The 13,503-nt window shown below is 40.4% G+C and overlaps 1 protein-coding gene across 3 annotated transcripts; it reads right to left on the bottom strand.

Annotated features, from left to right (window-relative positions):
• Window positions 1-3,687: 3,687 nt before the first annotated feature.
• Window positions 3,688-6,999, bottom strand: LOC145239702 (uncharacterized). Of its 3 annotated transcripts, none has more exons than XM_080103088.1 (5): window positions 6,378-6,999; window positions 5,259-5,890; window positions 4,746-4,799; window positions 4,309-4,467; window positions 3,688-4,005 (listed from the first exon to the last, which is right to left on the bottom strand). In XM_080103088.1, exons 3-5 carry the CDS (start codon window positions 4,779-4,781, stop codon window positions 3,907-3,909), a joined length of 294 nt encoding a protein of 97 aa, XP_079959214.1. In that variant the 5' UTR covers window positions 4,782-4,799; window positions 5,259-5,890; window positions 6,378-6,999; the 3' UTR covers window positions 3,688-3,906. The 3 variants fall into 3 exon arrangements, with proteins under 3 accessions (XP_079959214.1, XP_079959212.1, XP_079959213.1); XM_080103086.1 differs by having other exon boundaries at window positions 5,741-5,890; XM_080103087.1 differs by lacking the exon at window positions 4,746-4,799 and having other exon boundaries at window positions 5,741-5,890.
• Window positions 7,000-13,503: the final 6,504 nt, after the last annotated feature.

Raw genomic sequence — 13,503 nt, 5'->3', positions numbered from 1 at the left:
AACCTAACCCTAACCCTAACCCTAACCTAACCTAACCCTAACCCTAACCCTAACCCCCTACCCTAACCCCTAACCCTAACCCTAACCTAACCTAACCCTAACCCTAACCCTAACCCTAACCCTAACCCTAACCCTAACCCTAACCCTAACCCTAACAACCCTACCCTCCTAACCCTAACCCTACACCCTAACCCTAACCCTAACCCTAACCCTAACCCTAACCCTCACCCTAACCCTAACCCTAACCCTAACCCTAACCCTAACCCTAACCCTAACCCTAACCCTACCCCTAACCCTAACCCTAACCCTAACCCTAACCCTAACCCTAACCCTAACCCTAACCCTAACCCTAACCCTAACCTAACCCTAACCCTAACCCTAACCCTAACCCTAACCCTAACCCTAACCCTAACCCTAACCCTAACCCTAACCCTAACCCTAACCCTAACCCTAACCCTAACCCTAACCCTAACCCTAACCCTAACCCTAACCCTAACCCTAACCCTAACCCTAACCCTAACCCTAACCCTAACCCTAACCCTAACCCTAACCCTAACCCTAACCCTAACCCTAACCCTAACCCTAACCCTAACCCTAACCCTAACCCTAACCCTAACCCTAACCCTAACCCTAACCCTAACCCTAACCCTAACCCTAACCCTAACCCTAACCCTAACCCTAACCCTAACCCTAACCCTAACCCTAACCCTAACCCTAACCCTAACCCTAACCCTAACCCTAACCCTAACCCTAACCCTAACCCTAACCCTAACCCTAACCCTAACCCTAACCCTAACCCTAACCCTAACCCTAACCCTAACCCTAACCCTAACCCTAACCCTAACCCTAACCCTAACCCTAACCCTAACCCTAACCCTAACCCTAACCCTAACCCTAACCCTAACCCTAACCCTAACCCTAACCCTAACCCTAACCCTAACCCTAACCCTAACCCTAACCCTAACCCTAACCCTAACCCTAACCCTAACCCTAACCCTAACCCTAACCCTAACCCTAACCCTAACCCTAACCCTAACCCTAACCCTAACCCTAACCCTAACCCTAACCCTAACCCTAACCCTAACCCTAACCCTAACCCTAACCCTAACCCTAACCCTAACCCTAACCCTAACCCTAACCCTAACCCTAACCCTAACCCTAACCCTAACCCTAACCCTAACCCTAACCCTAACCCTAACCCTAACCCTAACCCTAACCCTAACCCTAACCCTAACCCTAACCCTAACCCTAACCCTAACCCTAACCCTAACCCTAACCCTAACCCTAACCCTAACCCTAACCCTAACCCTAACCCTAACCCTAACCCTAACCCTAACCCTAACCCTAACCCTAACCCTAACCCTAACCCTAACCCTAACCCTAACCCTAACCCTAACCCTAACCCTAACCCTAACCCTAACCCTAACCCTAACCCTAACCCTAACCCTAACCCTAACCCTAACCCTAACCCTAACCCTAACCCTAACCCTAACCCTAACCCTAACCCTAACCCTAACCCTAACCCTAACCCTAACCCTAACCCTAACCCTAACCCTAACCCTAACCCTAACCCTAACCCTAACCCTAACCCTAACCCTAACCCTAACCCTAACCCTAACCCTAACCCTAACCCTAACCCTAACCCTAACCCTAACCCTAACCCTAACCCTAACCCTAACCCTAACCCTAACCCTAACCCTAACCCTAACCCTAACCCTAACCCTAACCCTAACCCTAACCCTAACCCTAACCCTAACCCTAACCCTAACCCTAACCCTAACCCTAACCCTAACCCTAACCCTAACCCTAACCCTAACCCTAACCCTAACCCTAACCCTAACCCTAACCCTAACCCTAACCCTAACCCTAACCCTAACCCTAACCCTAACCCTAACCCTAACCCTAACCCTAACCCTAACCCTAACCCTAACCCTAACCCTAACCCTAACCCTAACCCTAACCCTAACCCTAACCCTAACCCTAACCCTAACCCTAACCCTAACCCTAACCCTAACCCTAACCCTAACCCTAACCCTAACCCTAACCCTAACCCTAACCCTAACCCTAACCCTAACCCTAACCCTAACCCTAACCCTAACCCTAACCCTAACCCTAACCCTAACCCTAACCCTAACCCTAACCCTAACCCTAACCCTAACCCTAACCCTAACCCTAACCCTAACCCTAACCCTAACCCTAACCCTAACCCTAACCCTAACCCTAACCCTAACCCTAACCCTAACCCTAACCCTAACCCTAACCCTAACCCTAACCCTAACCCTAACCCTAACCCTAACCCTAACCCTAACCCTAACCCTAACCCTAACCCTAACCCTAACCCTAACCCTAACCCTAACCCTAACCCTAACCCTAACCCTAACCCTAACCCTAACCCTAACCCTAACCCTAACCCTAACCCTAACCCTAACCCTAACCCTAACCCTAACCCTAACCCTAACCCTAACCCTAACCCTAACCCTAACCCTAACCCTAACCCTAACCCTAACCCTAACCCTAACCCTAACCCTAACCCTAACCCTAACCCTAACCCTAACCCTAACCCTAACCCTAACCCTAACCCTAACCCTAACCCTAACCCTAACCCTAACCCTAACCCTAACCCTAACCCTAACCCTAACCCTAACCCTAACCCTAACCCTAACCCTAACCCTCCACTTTTCAAATCATTCGTCTAATATTCCGCAATTTTCATCTTTTTTCCGTTAGTTCCGAAATGTCAGCACCAGCTGCCCTGGCCCTATCCCGGCGGCCTCAGCCGTGACCAGACTTGTCCAGACCTGCCCGGACCTGCCAAGACGTGCCCACCCCTGTCAAGACCTGCCAAGACCTGCCCAGTCCTGCCCAGTCCTGCCCAGTCCTGCCCAGTCCTGCCCAGTCCTGCCCAGTCCTGCCCGGACTTGCACAGCCCTACCCCAACACTGTGCAAGCTGTCTCCGCTCTGCCTATTACTTTTAGCAATTCCGATCTCACGAGACGAAATTTACATGTTTTTTAATCATTCGTCTCATATTCCGCAATTTGGCAACTTCGTTTCCCTAATTTCCAAAATTCCGCAATTTTGGTCTTTTTTCCGTCAGTTCCGAAATGTCTGCACCAGCTACCCCGGCCCTGTCCCGGCGGCCCCAGCCCTGCCCAGACTTGCCCTGTCCGGCCTGGACCTGCCCACACCTGCCCAGACCTGCCCGGACCTGCCCAGCCCTGCACCAACACTGTGCAAGCTGTCTCCGCTCGCCCCGTTACTTTCAGCAATTCCGATGTCACGAGACTAACTTTACATGTTTTTTAATCTTTCGTCTCATATTCCGGAATTTTGCAACTTGGTTTCCACATTTTCCAAAATTCCGCACTTTTGATCATTTTCCCGTCTGTTCCGAAATGTCTGCACCAGCTGTCCCGGGCCTGTTCAGCCCTGTCCCGGCGGCCCCAGTCCTGCCCGGACGTGCCCAGACCTGTCCAGGCTTTCTTAGACCTGTCCAGGCTTTCTTAAACCTGCCCCAGCCATGTCCCAACAAATTTTAATATTGCTGAACTCGAACACACCGACCAAAAAATGTAATTTAAAATGTTTACAATCAACATTACCCAACCTACTTTTCCCATTTGCTGGTGTCAAACCTACCTGAAATAAGATAGCAGTACAATAACATCGCTATTGGAAAACAGATGTCGCAAAAATTTTGTTTTTTATTTTTTGTAAAAGACACTAATAAAGCAGACAAAATAAAAAAGTACAAACACACAGTGCATATAAACAATATGTTTAAATGGTAAAATCAGGGATGAACAAAGACTGAAAGGATTTTTTTGTGTATTTATACACAATGCTTCATACTTCTAAACAATTTCATTGCTTTTAAAAATCTCCTGTAGCCTCTTTCGATTGCCTCAAGCATTTTGTACTTTCGGAAAAATGAAAGGCAATCCTAGCATCAGTAGGTGGCTTCTTATAATTTGGCATTGTGCTGGTTGTTGCCTGCAGGTCTCCTACAAATAACAAAAACATAAATGCAAAAGTACGTACAAATTAGTTTAGAAGTACTTTTGTTTAATCCACAAGTGCAATCTTCTATTTCATTTGACTTTTCTGGTTTGTTTCCATCTCTCATATTAAACACAGGCCTTGGTTACAAATTACAATAAAGATGTGAAAATAAATGCTAGTTTTGATCAGAATTCTTTCCCTGCAGTACTCTGATAGCATATTGTTTGAGTCCAAGCCTTACAAACATAACACACACACAGTAGGTTTATTACAAATATGGAGCATAAATCATTTCATTTACATACCTGTGGGCTGTGGTGTTGTGTATAAATCTTAAACCATGGGATATTCAGTGTTCTTTTTATATAGGTATCGGTAAATTTCTCTCCAAAGCAGGTTTCTCTCCAACTAGATTTTCTTGTTAAACTTGATTTCTTTAGTTGATATTGGTCAATCAAAGGATTCTACAATCATGATAGTTTAAAGTGCATAATTCACAGATTGTTGCAGAAACATCAACCAGTACTTAAGTGTATGTAAACAACAACTATGGACATATGATTTCGTAAGCAACATCCAAAATACTAATACAACATAATTCCAAATTTCTAAACCCTGATGGCATATTTGCAGTTTCCTTTTTTTGAAATTTTGCATCAATGACATTAACTGCCAAAACTGAGTTAATATGAATTGCCTCTTTCCTGACCCCTTTGTTTCCCGGAAAGCTATTGTTACTTACATTATTAGTTTTTTGTATCCCGCTGTTGTTCTGCATTCCAGTCGAGTTCGAAGTCTTTTTGCCGATTTAAAAATAAAACCTTGCATATTACTTCACTTCTATTTATTATTAAAAAAGGAGGGCTTCAAGTCTAGTGATTTTTTCAAAATAGTTCATACTAATCAACCAATCTAGAAATATCCCTCAGTTTTGCAATATAACTACACCAAAAATCGCATGCATTCGTCCGAAAAAATAGAACATGTTCTATTTGTTAGGATGGCCTTGCGTTAACGTCCGTTTTCGGATAAAACGCATGGTTCGCATTCTGTGTATACACGTCGACGGAAAGCGACGGACCGAAATTTATGCGCGTATACGCATGACGGACGAAAACGGACCGAAACGGATCCTGTGTACAGCCACCTTTAAACACGACTCCCCACCCAACTCAACACACAAAAAACTATGTTATTTCGAAAGCTCAGTTTGCGAACATGGCTTTATTTCTTTAATGTCAGTTGTCACATTTACCTTTGACTTAACTTTTAATTTTTCTGTTCAGCGCCAAGCGTATCCCTTTACGTGCATTGTTCATTTGAATCTTTTCATCTACAGGTGGTAATGCACGAGTTTGACTTCACTCAAACCTTCCTGCAGGTTTTTGATATGCGTCATTGGTAAACAGGCGGTTTGCTTACAACCCAAATGTCTATCCTTTTACCCTTTTCTAATTCCACCCAGCATTTTCTGCTGATACAAGTACCTCAAAGTTAATTTTCTGCACAATGAACTAAGGTTAACAGATTAACAAATTCACCCAGTCTCGGCTAATATACAACTCTGCCCATTAAACCATCGCTTTGGACAATATTTAGGAATAAATGGGCATGTGTTACTTAAACACGATTCCCCACCCCTCCCAACGCCCCAAAAACTATGTTATTTTGAAACCTCAGTTTGTCGACATGGCTTTGTTTCGTTAATGTCAGTTGTTACATTTACTTTTCACTTACTTTTTTATTTTTTCTGTTCAGCGCCCAGCGTATCCTTTTAAGTGCTGTGTTCATTTTAATCTTTTCATCTTCATGCGGTAATGCACGAGTTTGACTTCACTCAAACCTTCCTGCAGGTTTCTGATATGTGTCATTGGTAAATGAATGATGCTGCACAAAACAGTCGACAGACAATCATTGACAATCATTGTTCTCAGAACACTAGCTATCCGGATGCCACAAGACCAAATTTCCTTTTTTTAATTACTCATTTAATTTTCCGCAATTTCGATAATTTTTCCGTATGTTCCGAATTGTCTTAAAACGTACAATTATGTGTGTATAAGTTACTCAAGCAGATGTCATTTATCCCAAACCTCTATCCCGTGACACTTTCTAATTCCCCCAAGAATTATTTGCTTACAAAACCCTCGCAATCCCAAATTTCTGCTCAAATAACTAAGTTTAAAGTAGTAACAAGATCGCCCAGTCTAGTTAAATATACAACTCTGCCCATTAAACCATCGCTTTGGACTATAACTTGGAAACAAGCTGCTTAAGCACGAACCCCCCATAAAACTTAGATATTTCAAATTCTTTGTTTGTCGAGATGGCTTCGTTTCATTAACACCAATTGCCACCATTATCTTTGACTTACTTTTTTATTTTTTTGTTCTGCACCATGTGTATTCCTTCAAGTGCGGTGTTCATACGAATCTTTTCGTTTTCGGGTAGACATTATCGAGTTCGGCTTCCCACAGGTTTCAGATATGCGTCGTTAGTAAATGGATGATCCTTGACAAAACAGATTCTGTCATGTCCCAGTGGGAAACATCGTACAGCGCTCTTACAGCTGAAAAGAAATAAAAAACTGACAACAGGCTTGAAAGAAATAAGTCAATGAGAGACTTGTATTAACACATGTAATACAACTGAACCCTAATTTGTGCGCAGTTAGGTGCCGCTAATAATGTAATAACATGACTTGCAGATTAAATGGTTTGCAACCAAAGTATGCACACACGACGACAGTTTGAAAATGCTAGACAGGGATCTACTGTCATACCATTGCAAGAATGTACACAAAATAAATAGCATCAATGCAGTACTGACAATATCGCTGTTCCACTCGTCAGTATGGCAATCAACATTTTGAACCTAACCTGATTTAATGTGCTTTGTATTCGGCTCCATAGTTTGCATTCAACCGACAAATAGTGTGTTTCTCTTTCCTAAGAAGCTCAGCTTGCTAACGCTGCCGATGATTGCTTGAAGCCTTCATCACCTAAACAAATTAAATTGATAAATAAATGTTCCCAAAAACAATGTTTTGAACATAACAGACAATCATTGTTGTCAGAACACTAGCTATTCCGATGCCACTAGAGCAAATTTACATGTTTTTTAATTACACATTTAATTTTCCACAATTTCGATAATTTTTCCGTATGTTCCGAAATGTCGTAAAACGTACAATTGTGTGTGTATAAGTCACTCAAGCAGATGTCATTTATCCCAAACCTCTATCCCGTGACCCTTTTCTAATTCCCCCCAGAATTATTCACTTGCAAAACCCCTGCAATCCCAAACTTCTGTTTCAAAAAATAAACTTAAAGTAGTAACAAGATCGCCTAGCTAAGTTATATATATATAACTCTGCCCATTAAACCATCGCTTTGGCCCATAACTTGGAAACAAGCTGCTTAAGCACGAACCCCCCATAAAACTTAGATATTTCAAATTCTTTGTTTGTCGAGATGGCTTCGTTTCATTAACACCAATTGCCACCATTTTCTTTGACTTACTTTTTTATTTTTTTGTTCTGCACCATGTGTATTCCTTCAAGTGCGGTGTTCATACGAATCTTTTCGTTTTCGGGTAGACATTATCGAGTTCGGCTTCCCACAGGTTTCTGATATGCGTCGTTAGTAAATGGATGATCCTTGACAAAACAGATTCTGTCATGTCCCAGTGGGAAACATCGTACAGCGCTCTTACAGCTGAAAAGAAATAAAAAAACTGACAACAGGCTTGAAAGAAATAAGTCAATGAGAGACTTGTATTAACACATGTAATACAACTGAACCCTAATTTGTGCGCAGTTAGGTGCCGCTAATAATGTAATAACATGACTTGCAGATTAAATGGTTTGCAACCAAAGTATGCACACACGACGACAGTTTGAAAATGATAGACAGGGGTCTACTGTCATACCATTGCAAGAATGTACACAAAATAAATAGCATCAATGCAGTACTGACAATATCGCTGTTCCACTCGTCAGTATGGCAATCAACATTTTGAACCTAACCTGATTTAATGTGCTTTGTATTCGGCTCCATAGTTTGCATTCAACCGACAAATAGTGTGTTTCTCTTTCCTAAGAAGCTCAGCTTGCTAACGCTGCCGATGATTGCTTGAAGCCTTCATCACCTAAACAAATTAAATTGATAAATAAATGTTACCTAAAACAATGTTTTGAACATAACAGACAATCATGGTTGTCAGAACACTAGATATTCCGATGCCACTAGAGCAAATTTACATGTTTTTTAATTACACATTTAATTTTCCACAATTTCGATAATTTTTCCGTATGTTCCGAAATGTTGTAAAACGTACAATTATGTGTGTATAAGTTACTCAGACAGATGTCATTTATCCCAAACCTCTATCCCGTGACCCTTTTCTAATTCCCCCCAGAATTATTCACTTGCAAAACCCCTGCAATCCCAAACTTCTGTTTCAAAAAATAAACTTAAAGTAGTAACAAGATCGCCTAGCTAAGTTATATATATATAACTCTGCCCATTAAACCATCGCTTTGGCCCATAACTTGGAAACAAGCTGCTTAAGCACGAACCCCCCATAAAACTTAGATATTTCAAATTCTTTGTTTGTCGAGATGGCTTCGTTTCATTAACACCAATTGCCACCATTTTCTTTGACTTACTTTTTTATTTTTTTGTTCTGCACCATGTGTATTCCTTCAAGTGCGGTGTTCATACGAATCTTTTCGTTTTCGGGTAGACATTATCGAGTTCGGCTTCCCACAGGTTTCTGATATGCGTCGTTAGTAAATGGATGATCCTTGACAAAACAGATTCTGTCATGTCCCAGTGGGAAACATCGTACAGCGCTCTTACAGCTGAAAAGAAATAAAAAAACTGACAACAGGCTTGAAAGAAATAAGTCAATGAGAGACTTGTATTAACACATGTAATACAACTGAACCCTAATTTGTGCGCAGTTAGGTGCCGCTAATAATGTAATAACATGACTTGCAGATTAAATGGTTTGCAACCAAAGTATGCACACACGACGACAGTTTGAAAATGATAGACAGGGGTCTACTGTCATACCATTGCAAGAATGTACACAAAATAAATAGCATCAATGCAGTACTGACAATATCGCTGTTCCACTCGTCAGTATGGCAATCAACATTTTGAACCTAACCTGATTTAATGTGCTTTGTATTCGGCTCCATAGTTTGCATTCAACCGACAAATAGTGTGTTTCTCTTTCCTAAGAAGCTCAGCTTGCTAACGCTGCCGATGATTGCTTGAAGCCTTCATCACCTAAACAAATTAAATTGATAAATAAATGTTACCTAAAACAATGTTTTGAACATAACAGACAATCATGGTTGTCAGAACACTAGATATTCCGATGCCACTAGAGCAAATTTACATGTTTTTTAATTACACATTTAATTTTCCACAATTTCGATAATTTTTCCGTATGTTCCGAAATGTTGTAAAACGTACAATTATGTGTGTATAAGTTACTCAGACAGATGTCATTTATCCCAAACCTCTATCCCGTGACCCTTTTCTAATTCCCCCCAGAATTATTCACTTGCAAAACCCCTGCAATCCCAAACTTCTGTTTCAAAAAATAAACTTAAAGTAGTAACAAGATCGCCTAGCTAAGTTATATATATATAACTCTGCCCATTAAACCATCGCTTTGGCCCATAACTTGGAAACAAGCTGCTTAAGCACGAACCCCCCATAAAACTTAGATATTTCAAATTCTTTGTTTGTCGAGATGGCTTCGTTTCATTAACACCAATTGCCACCATTTTCTTTGACTTACTTTTTTATTTTTTTGTTCTGCACCATGTGTATTCCTTCAAGTGCGGTGTTCATACGAATCTTTTCGTTTTCGGGTAGACATTATCGAGTTCGGCTTCCCACAGGTTTCTGATATGCGTCGTTAGTAAATGGATGATCCTTGACAAAACAGATTCTGTCATGTCCCAGTGGGAAACATCGTACAGCGCTCTTACAGCTGAAAAGAAATAAAAAACTGACAACAGGCTTGAGAGAAATAAGTCAATGAGAGACTTGTATTAACACATGTAATACAACTGAACCCTAATTTGTGCGCAGTTAGGTGCCGCTAATAGTGTATTATGATAACATGACTTGCAGATTAAATGGTTTGCAATCAAAGTATGCACACATGACGACAATTTGAAAATGCTAGACAAGAGTTTACTGTCATATCTTTACAAGAATGTACACAAAATAAATAGCATCAATGCAGTACTGACAATATCGCTGTACCACTCGTTAGTATGACAATCAACATATTGAACCTAACCTGATTGATTGTGCTTTGTGTTCTGGCTCCATTAGTTTGCACTCAACCGTCGAACAGTGTGTTTCTCTTTCCTAAGAAGCTCAGGTTGCTAACGCTGCCGATGATTACTTGAAGCCTTCATCACCTAAACAAATTAAATTGATAAATAAATGTTCCCTGAAACAATGTTTTGAACATACCAGACAATCATCGTTATCAGAACACTAGCTATTCCGATGCCACAAGTTTAAATTTACATGTTTTTTAATTACACATTTAATTTTCCACAATTTCGATAATTTTTCCGTATGTTCCGAAATGTCGTAAAACGTACAATTATGTGTGTATAAGTTACTCAGACAGATGTCATTTATCCCAAACCTCTATCCCGTGACCCTTTTCTAATTCCCCCCAGAATTATTCACTTGCAAAACCCCTGCAATCCCAAACTTCTGTTTCAAAAAATAAACTTAAAGTAGTAACAAGATCGCCTAGCTAAGTTATATATATATAACTCTGCCCATTAAACCATCGCTTTGGCCCATAACTTGGAAACAAGCTGCTTAAGCACGAACCCCCCATAAAACTTAGATATTTCAAATTCTTTGTTTGTCGAGATGGCTTCGTTTCATTAACACCAATTGCCACCATTATCTTTGACTTACTTTTTTATTTTTTTGTTCTGCACCATGTGTATTCCTTCAAGTGCGGTGTTCATACGAATCTTTTCGTTTTCGGGTAGACATTATCGAGTTCGGCTTCCCACAGGTTTCTGATATGCGTCGTTAGTAAATGGATGATCCTTGACAAAACAGATTCTGTCATGTCCCAGTGGGAAACATCGTACAGCGCTCTTACAGCTGAAAAGAAATAAAAAACTGACAACAGGCTTGAAAGAAATAAGTCAATGAGAGACTTGTATTAACACATGTAATACAACTGAACCCTAATTTGTGCGCAGTTAGGTGCCGCTAATAATGTAATAACATGACTTGCAGATTAAATGGTTTGCAACCAAAGTATGCACACACGACGACAGTTTGAAAATGATAGACAGGGGTCTACTGTCATACCATTGCAAGAATGTACACAAAATAAATAGCATCAATGCAGTACTGACAATATCGCTGTTCCACTCGTCAGTATGGCAATCAACATTTTGAACCTAACCTGATTTAATGTGCTTTGTATTCGGCTCCATAGTTTGCATTCAACCGACAAATAGTGTGTTTCTCTTTCCTAAGAAGCTCAGCTTGCTAACGCTGCCGATGATTGCTTGAAGCCTTCATCACCTATACAAATTAAATTGATAAATAAATGTTACCTAAAACAATGTTTTGAACATAACAGACAATCATTGTTGTCAGAACACTAGATATTCCGATGCCACTAGAGCAAATTTACATGTTTTTTAATTACACATTTAATTTTCCACAATTTCGATAATTTTTCCGTATGTTCCGAAATGTTGTAAAACGTACAATTATGTGTGTATAAGTTACTCAGACAGATGTCATTTATCCCAAACCTCCATCCCGTGACCCTTTTCTAATTCCCCCCAGAATTATTCACTTGCAAAACCCCTGCAATCCCAAACTTCTGTTTCAAAAAATAAACTTAAAGTAGTAACAAGATCGCCTAGCTAAGTTATATATATATAACTCTGCCCATTAAACCATCGCTTTGGCCCATAACTTGGAAACAAGCTGCTTAAGCACGAACCCCCCATAAAACTTAGATATTTCAAATTCTTTGTTTGTCGAGATGGCTTCGTTTCATTAACACCAATTGCCACCATTATCTTTGACTTACTTTTTTATTTTTTTGTTCTGCACCATGTGTATTCCTTCAAGTGCGGTGTTCATACGAATCTTTTCGTTTTCGGGTAGACATTATCGAGTTCGGCTTCCCACAGGTTTCTGATATGCGTCGTTAGTAAATGGATGATCCTTGACAAAACAGATTCTGTCATGTCCCAGTGGGAAACATCGTACAGCGCTCTTACAGCTGAAAAGAAATAAAAAAACTGACAACAGGCTTGAAAGAAATAAGTCAATGAGAGACTTGTATTAACACATGTAATACAACTGAACCCTAATTTGTGCGCAGTTAGGTGCCGCTAATAATGTAATAACATGACTTGCAGATTAAATGGTTTGCAACCAAAGTATGCACACACGACGACAGTTTGAAAATGATAGACAGGGGTCTACTGTCATACCATTGCAAGAATGTACACAAAATAAATAGCATCAATGCAGTACTGACAATATCGCTGTTCCACTCGTCAGTATGGCAATCAACATTTTGAACCTAACCTGATTTAATGTGCTTTGTATTCGGCTCCATAGTTTGCATTCAACCGACAAATAGTGTGTTTCTCTTTCCTAAGAAGCTCAGCTTGCTAACGCTGCCGATGATTGCTTGAAGCCTTCATCACCTAAACAAATTAAATTGATAAATAAATGTTACCTAAAACAATGTTTTGAACATAACAGACAATCATTGTTGTCAGAACACTAGATATTCCGATGCCACTAGAGCAAATTTACATGTTTTTTAATTACACATTTAATTTTCCACAATTTCGATAATTTTTCCGTATGTTCCGAAATGTTGTAAAACGTACAATTATGTGTGTATAAGTTACTCAGACAGATGTCATTTATCCCAAACCTCTATCCCGTGACCCTTTTCTAATTCCCCCCAGAATTATTCACTTGCAAAACCCCTGCAATCCCAAACTTCTGTTTCAAAAAATAAACTTAAAGTAGTAACAAGATCGCCTAGCTAAGTTATATATATATAACTCTGCCCATTAAACCATCGCTTTGGCCCATAACTTGGAAACAAGCTGCTTAAGCACGAACCCCCCATAAAACTTAGATATTTCAAATTCTTTGTTTGTCGAGATGGCTTCGTTTCATTAACACCAATTGCCACCATTTTCTTTGACTTACTTTTTTATTTTTTTGTTCTGCACCATGTGTATTCCTTCAAGTGCGGTGTTCATACGAATCTTTTCGTTTTCGGGTAGACATTATCGAGTTCGGCTTCCCACAGGTTTCTGATATGCGTCGTTAGTAAATGGATGATCCTTGACAAAACAGATTCTGTCATGTCCCAGTGGGAAACATCGTACAGCGCTCTTACAGCTGAAAAGAATTAAAAAACTGACAACAGGCTTGAGAGAA

The sequence above is a fragment of the Phallusia mammillata genome, chromosome 7 (assembly GCF_965637545.1).
Source record: "Phallusia mammillata chromosome 7, kaPhaMamm4.hap1.1, whole genome shotgun sequence".
Classification (NCBI taxonomy): Eukaryota; Metazoa; Chordata; class Ascidiacea; order Phlebobranchia; family Ascidiidae; genus Phallusia; species Phallusia mammillata.
Note: the sequence above shows the minus strand (reverse complement) of the source record. Positions and strands in the feature narration are given on the sequence as shown.

Bases quoted from the DNA above. Each gene is read 5' to 3' on its own strand.
- LOC145239702 (XM_080103086.1), bottom strand. From the start codon at position 5,794: ATGAACACAGCACTTAAAAGGATACGCTGGGCGCTGAACAGAAAAAAT. The intron at 4,800-5,740 runs GTAAGTGAAAAG...ATCGGCAAAAAG, and splicing joins TGAACAGAAAAAATAAAAAA to ACTTCGAACTCGACTGGAAT. The intron at 4,468-4,745 runs GTAAGTAACAAT...TCATGATTGTAG, and splicing joins GGATACAAAAAACTAATAAT to AATCCTTTGATTGACCAATA.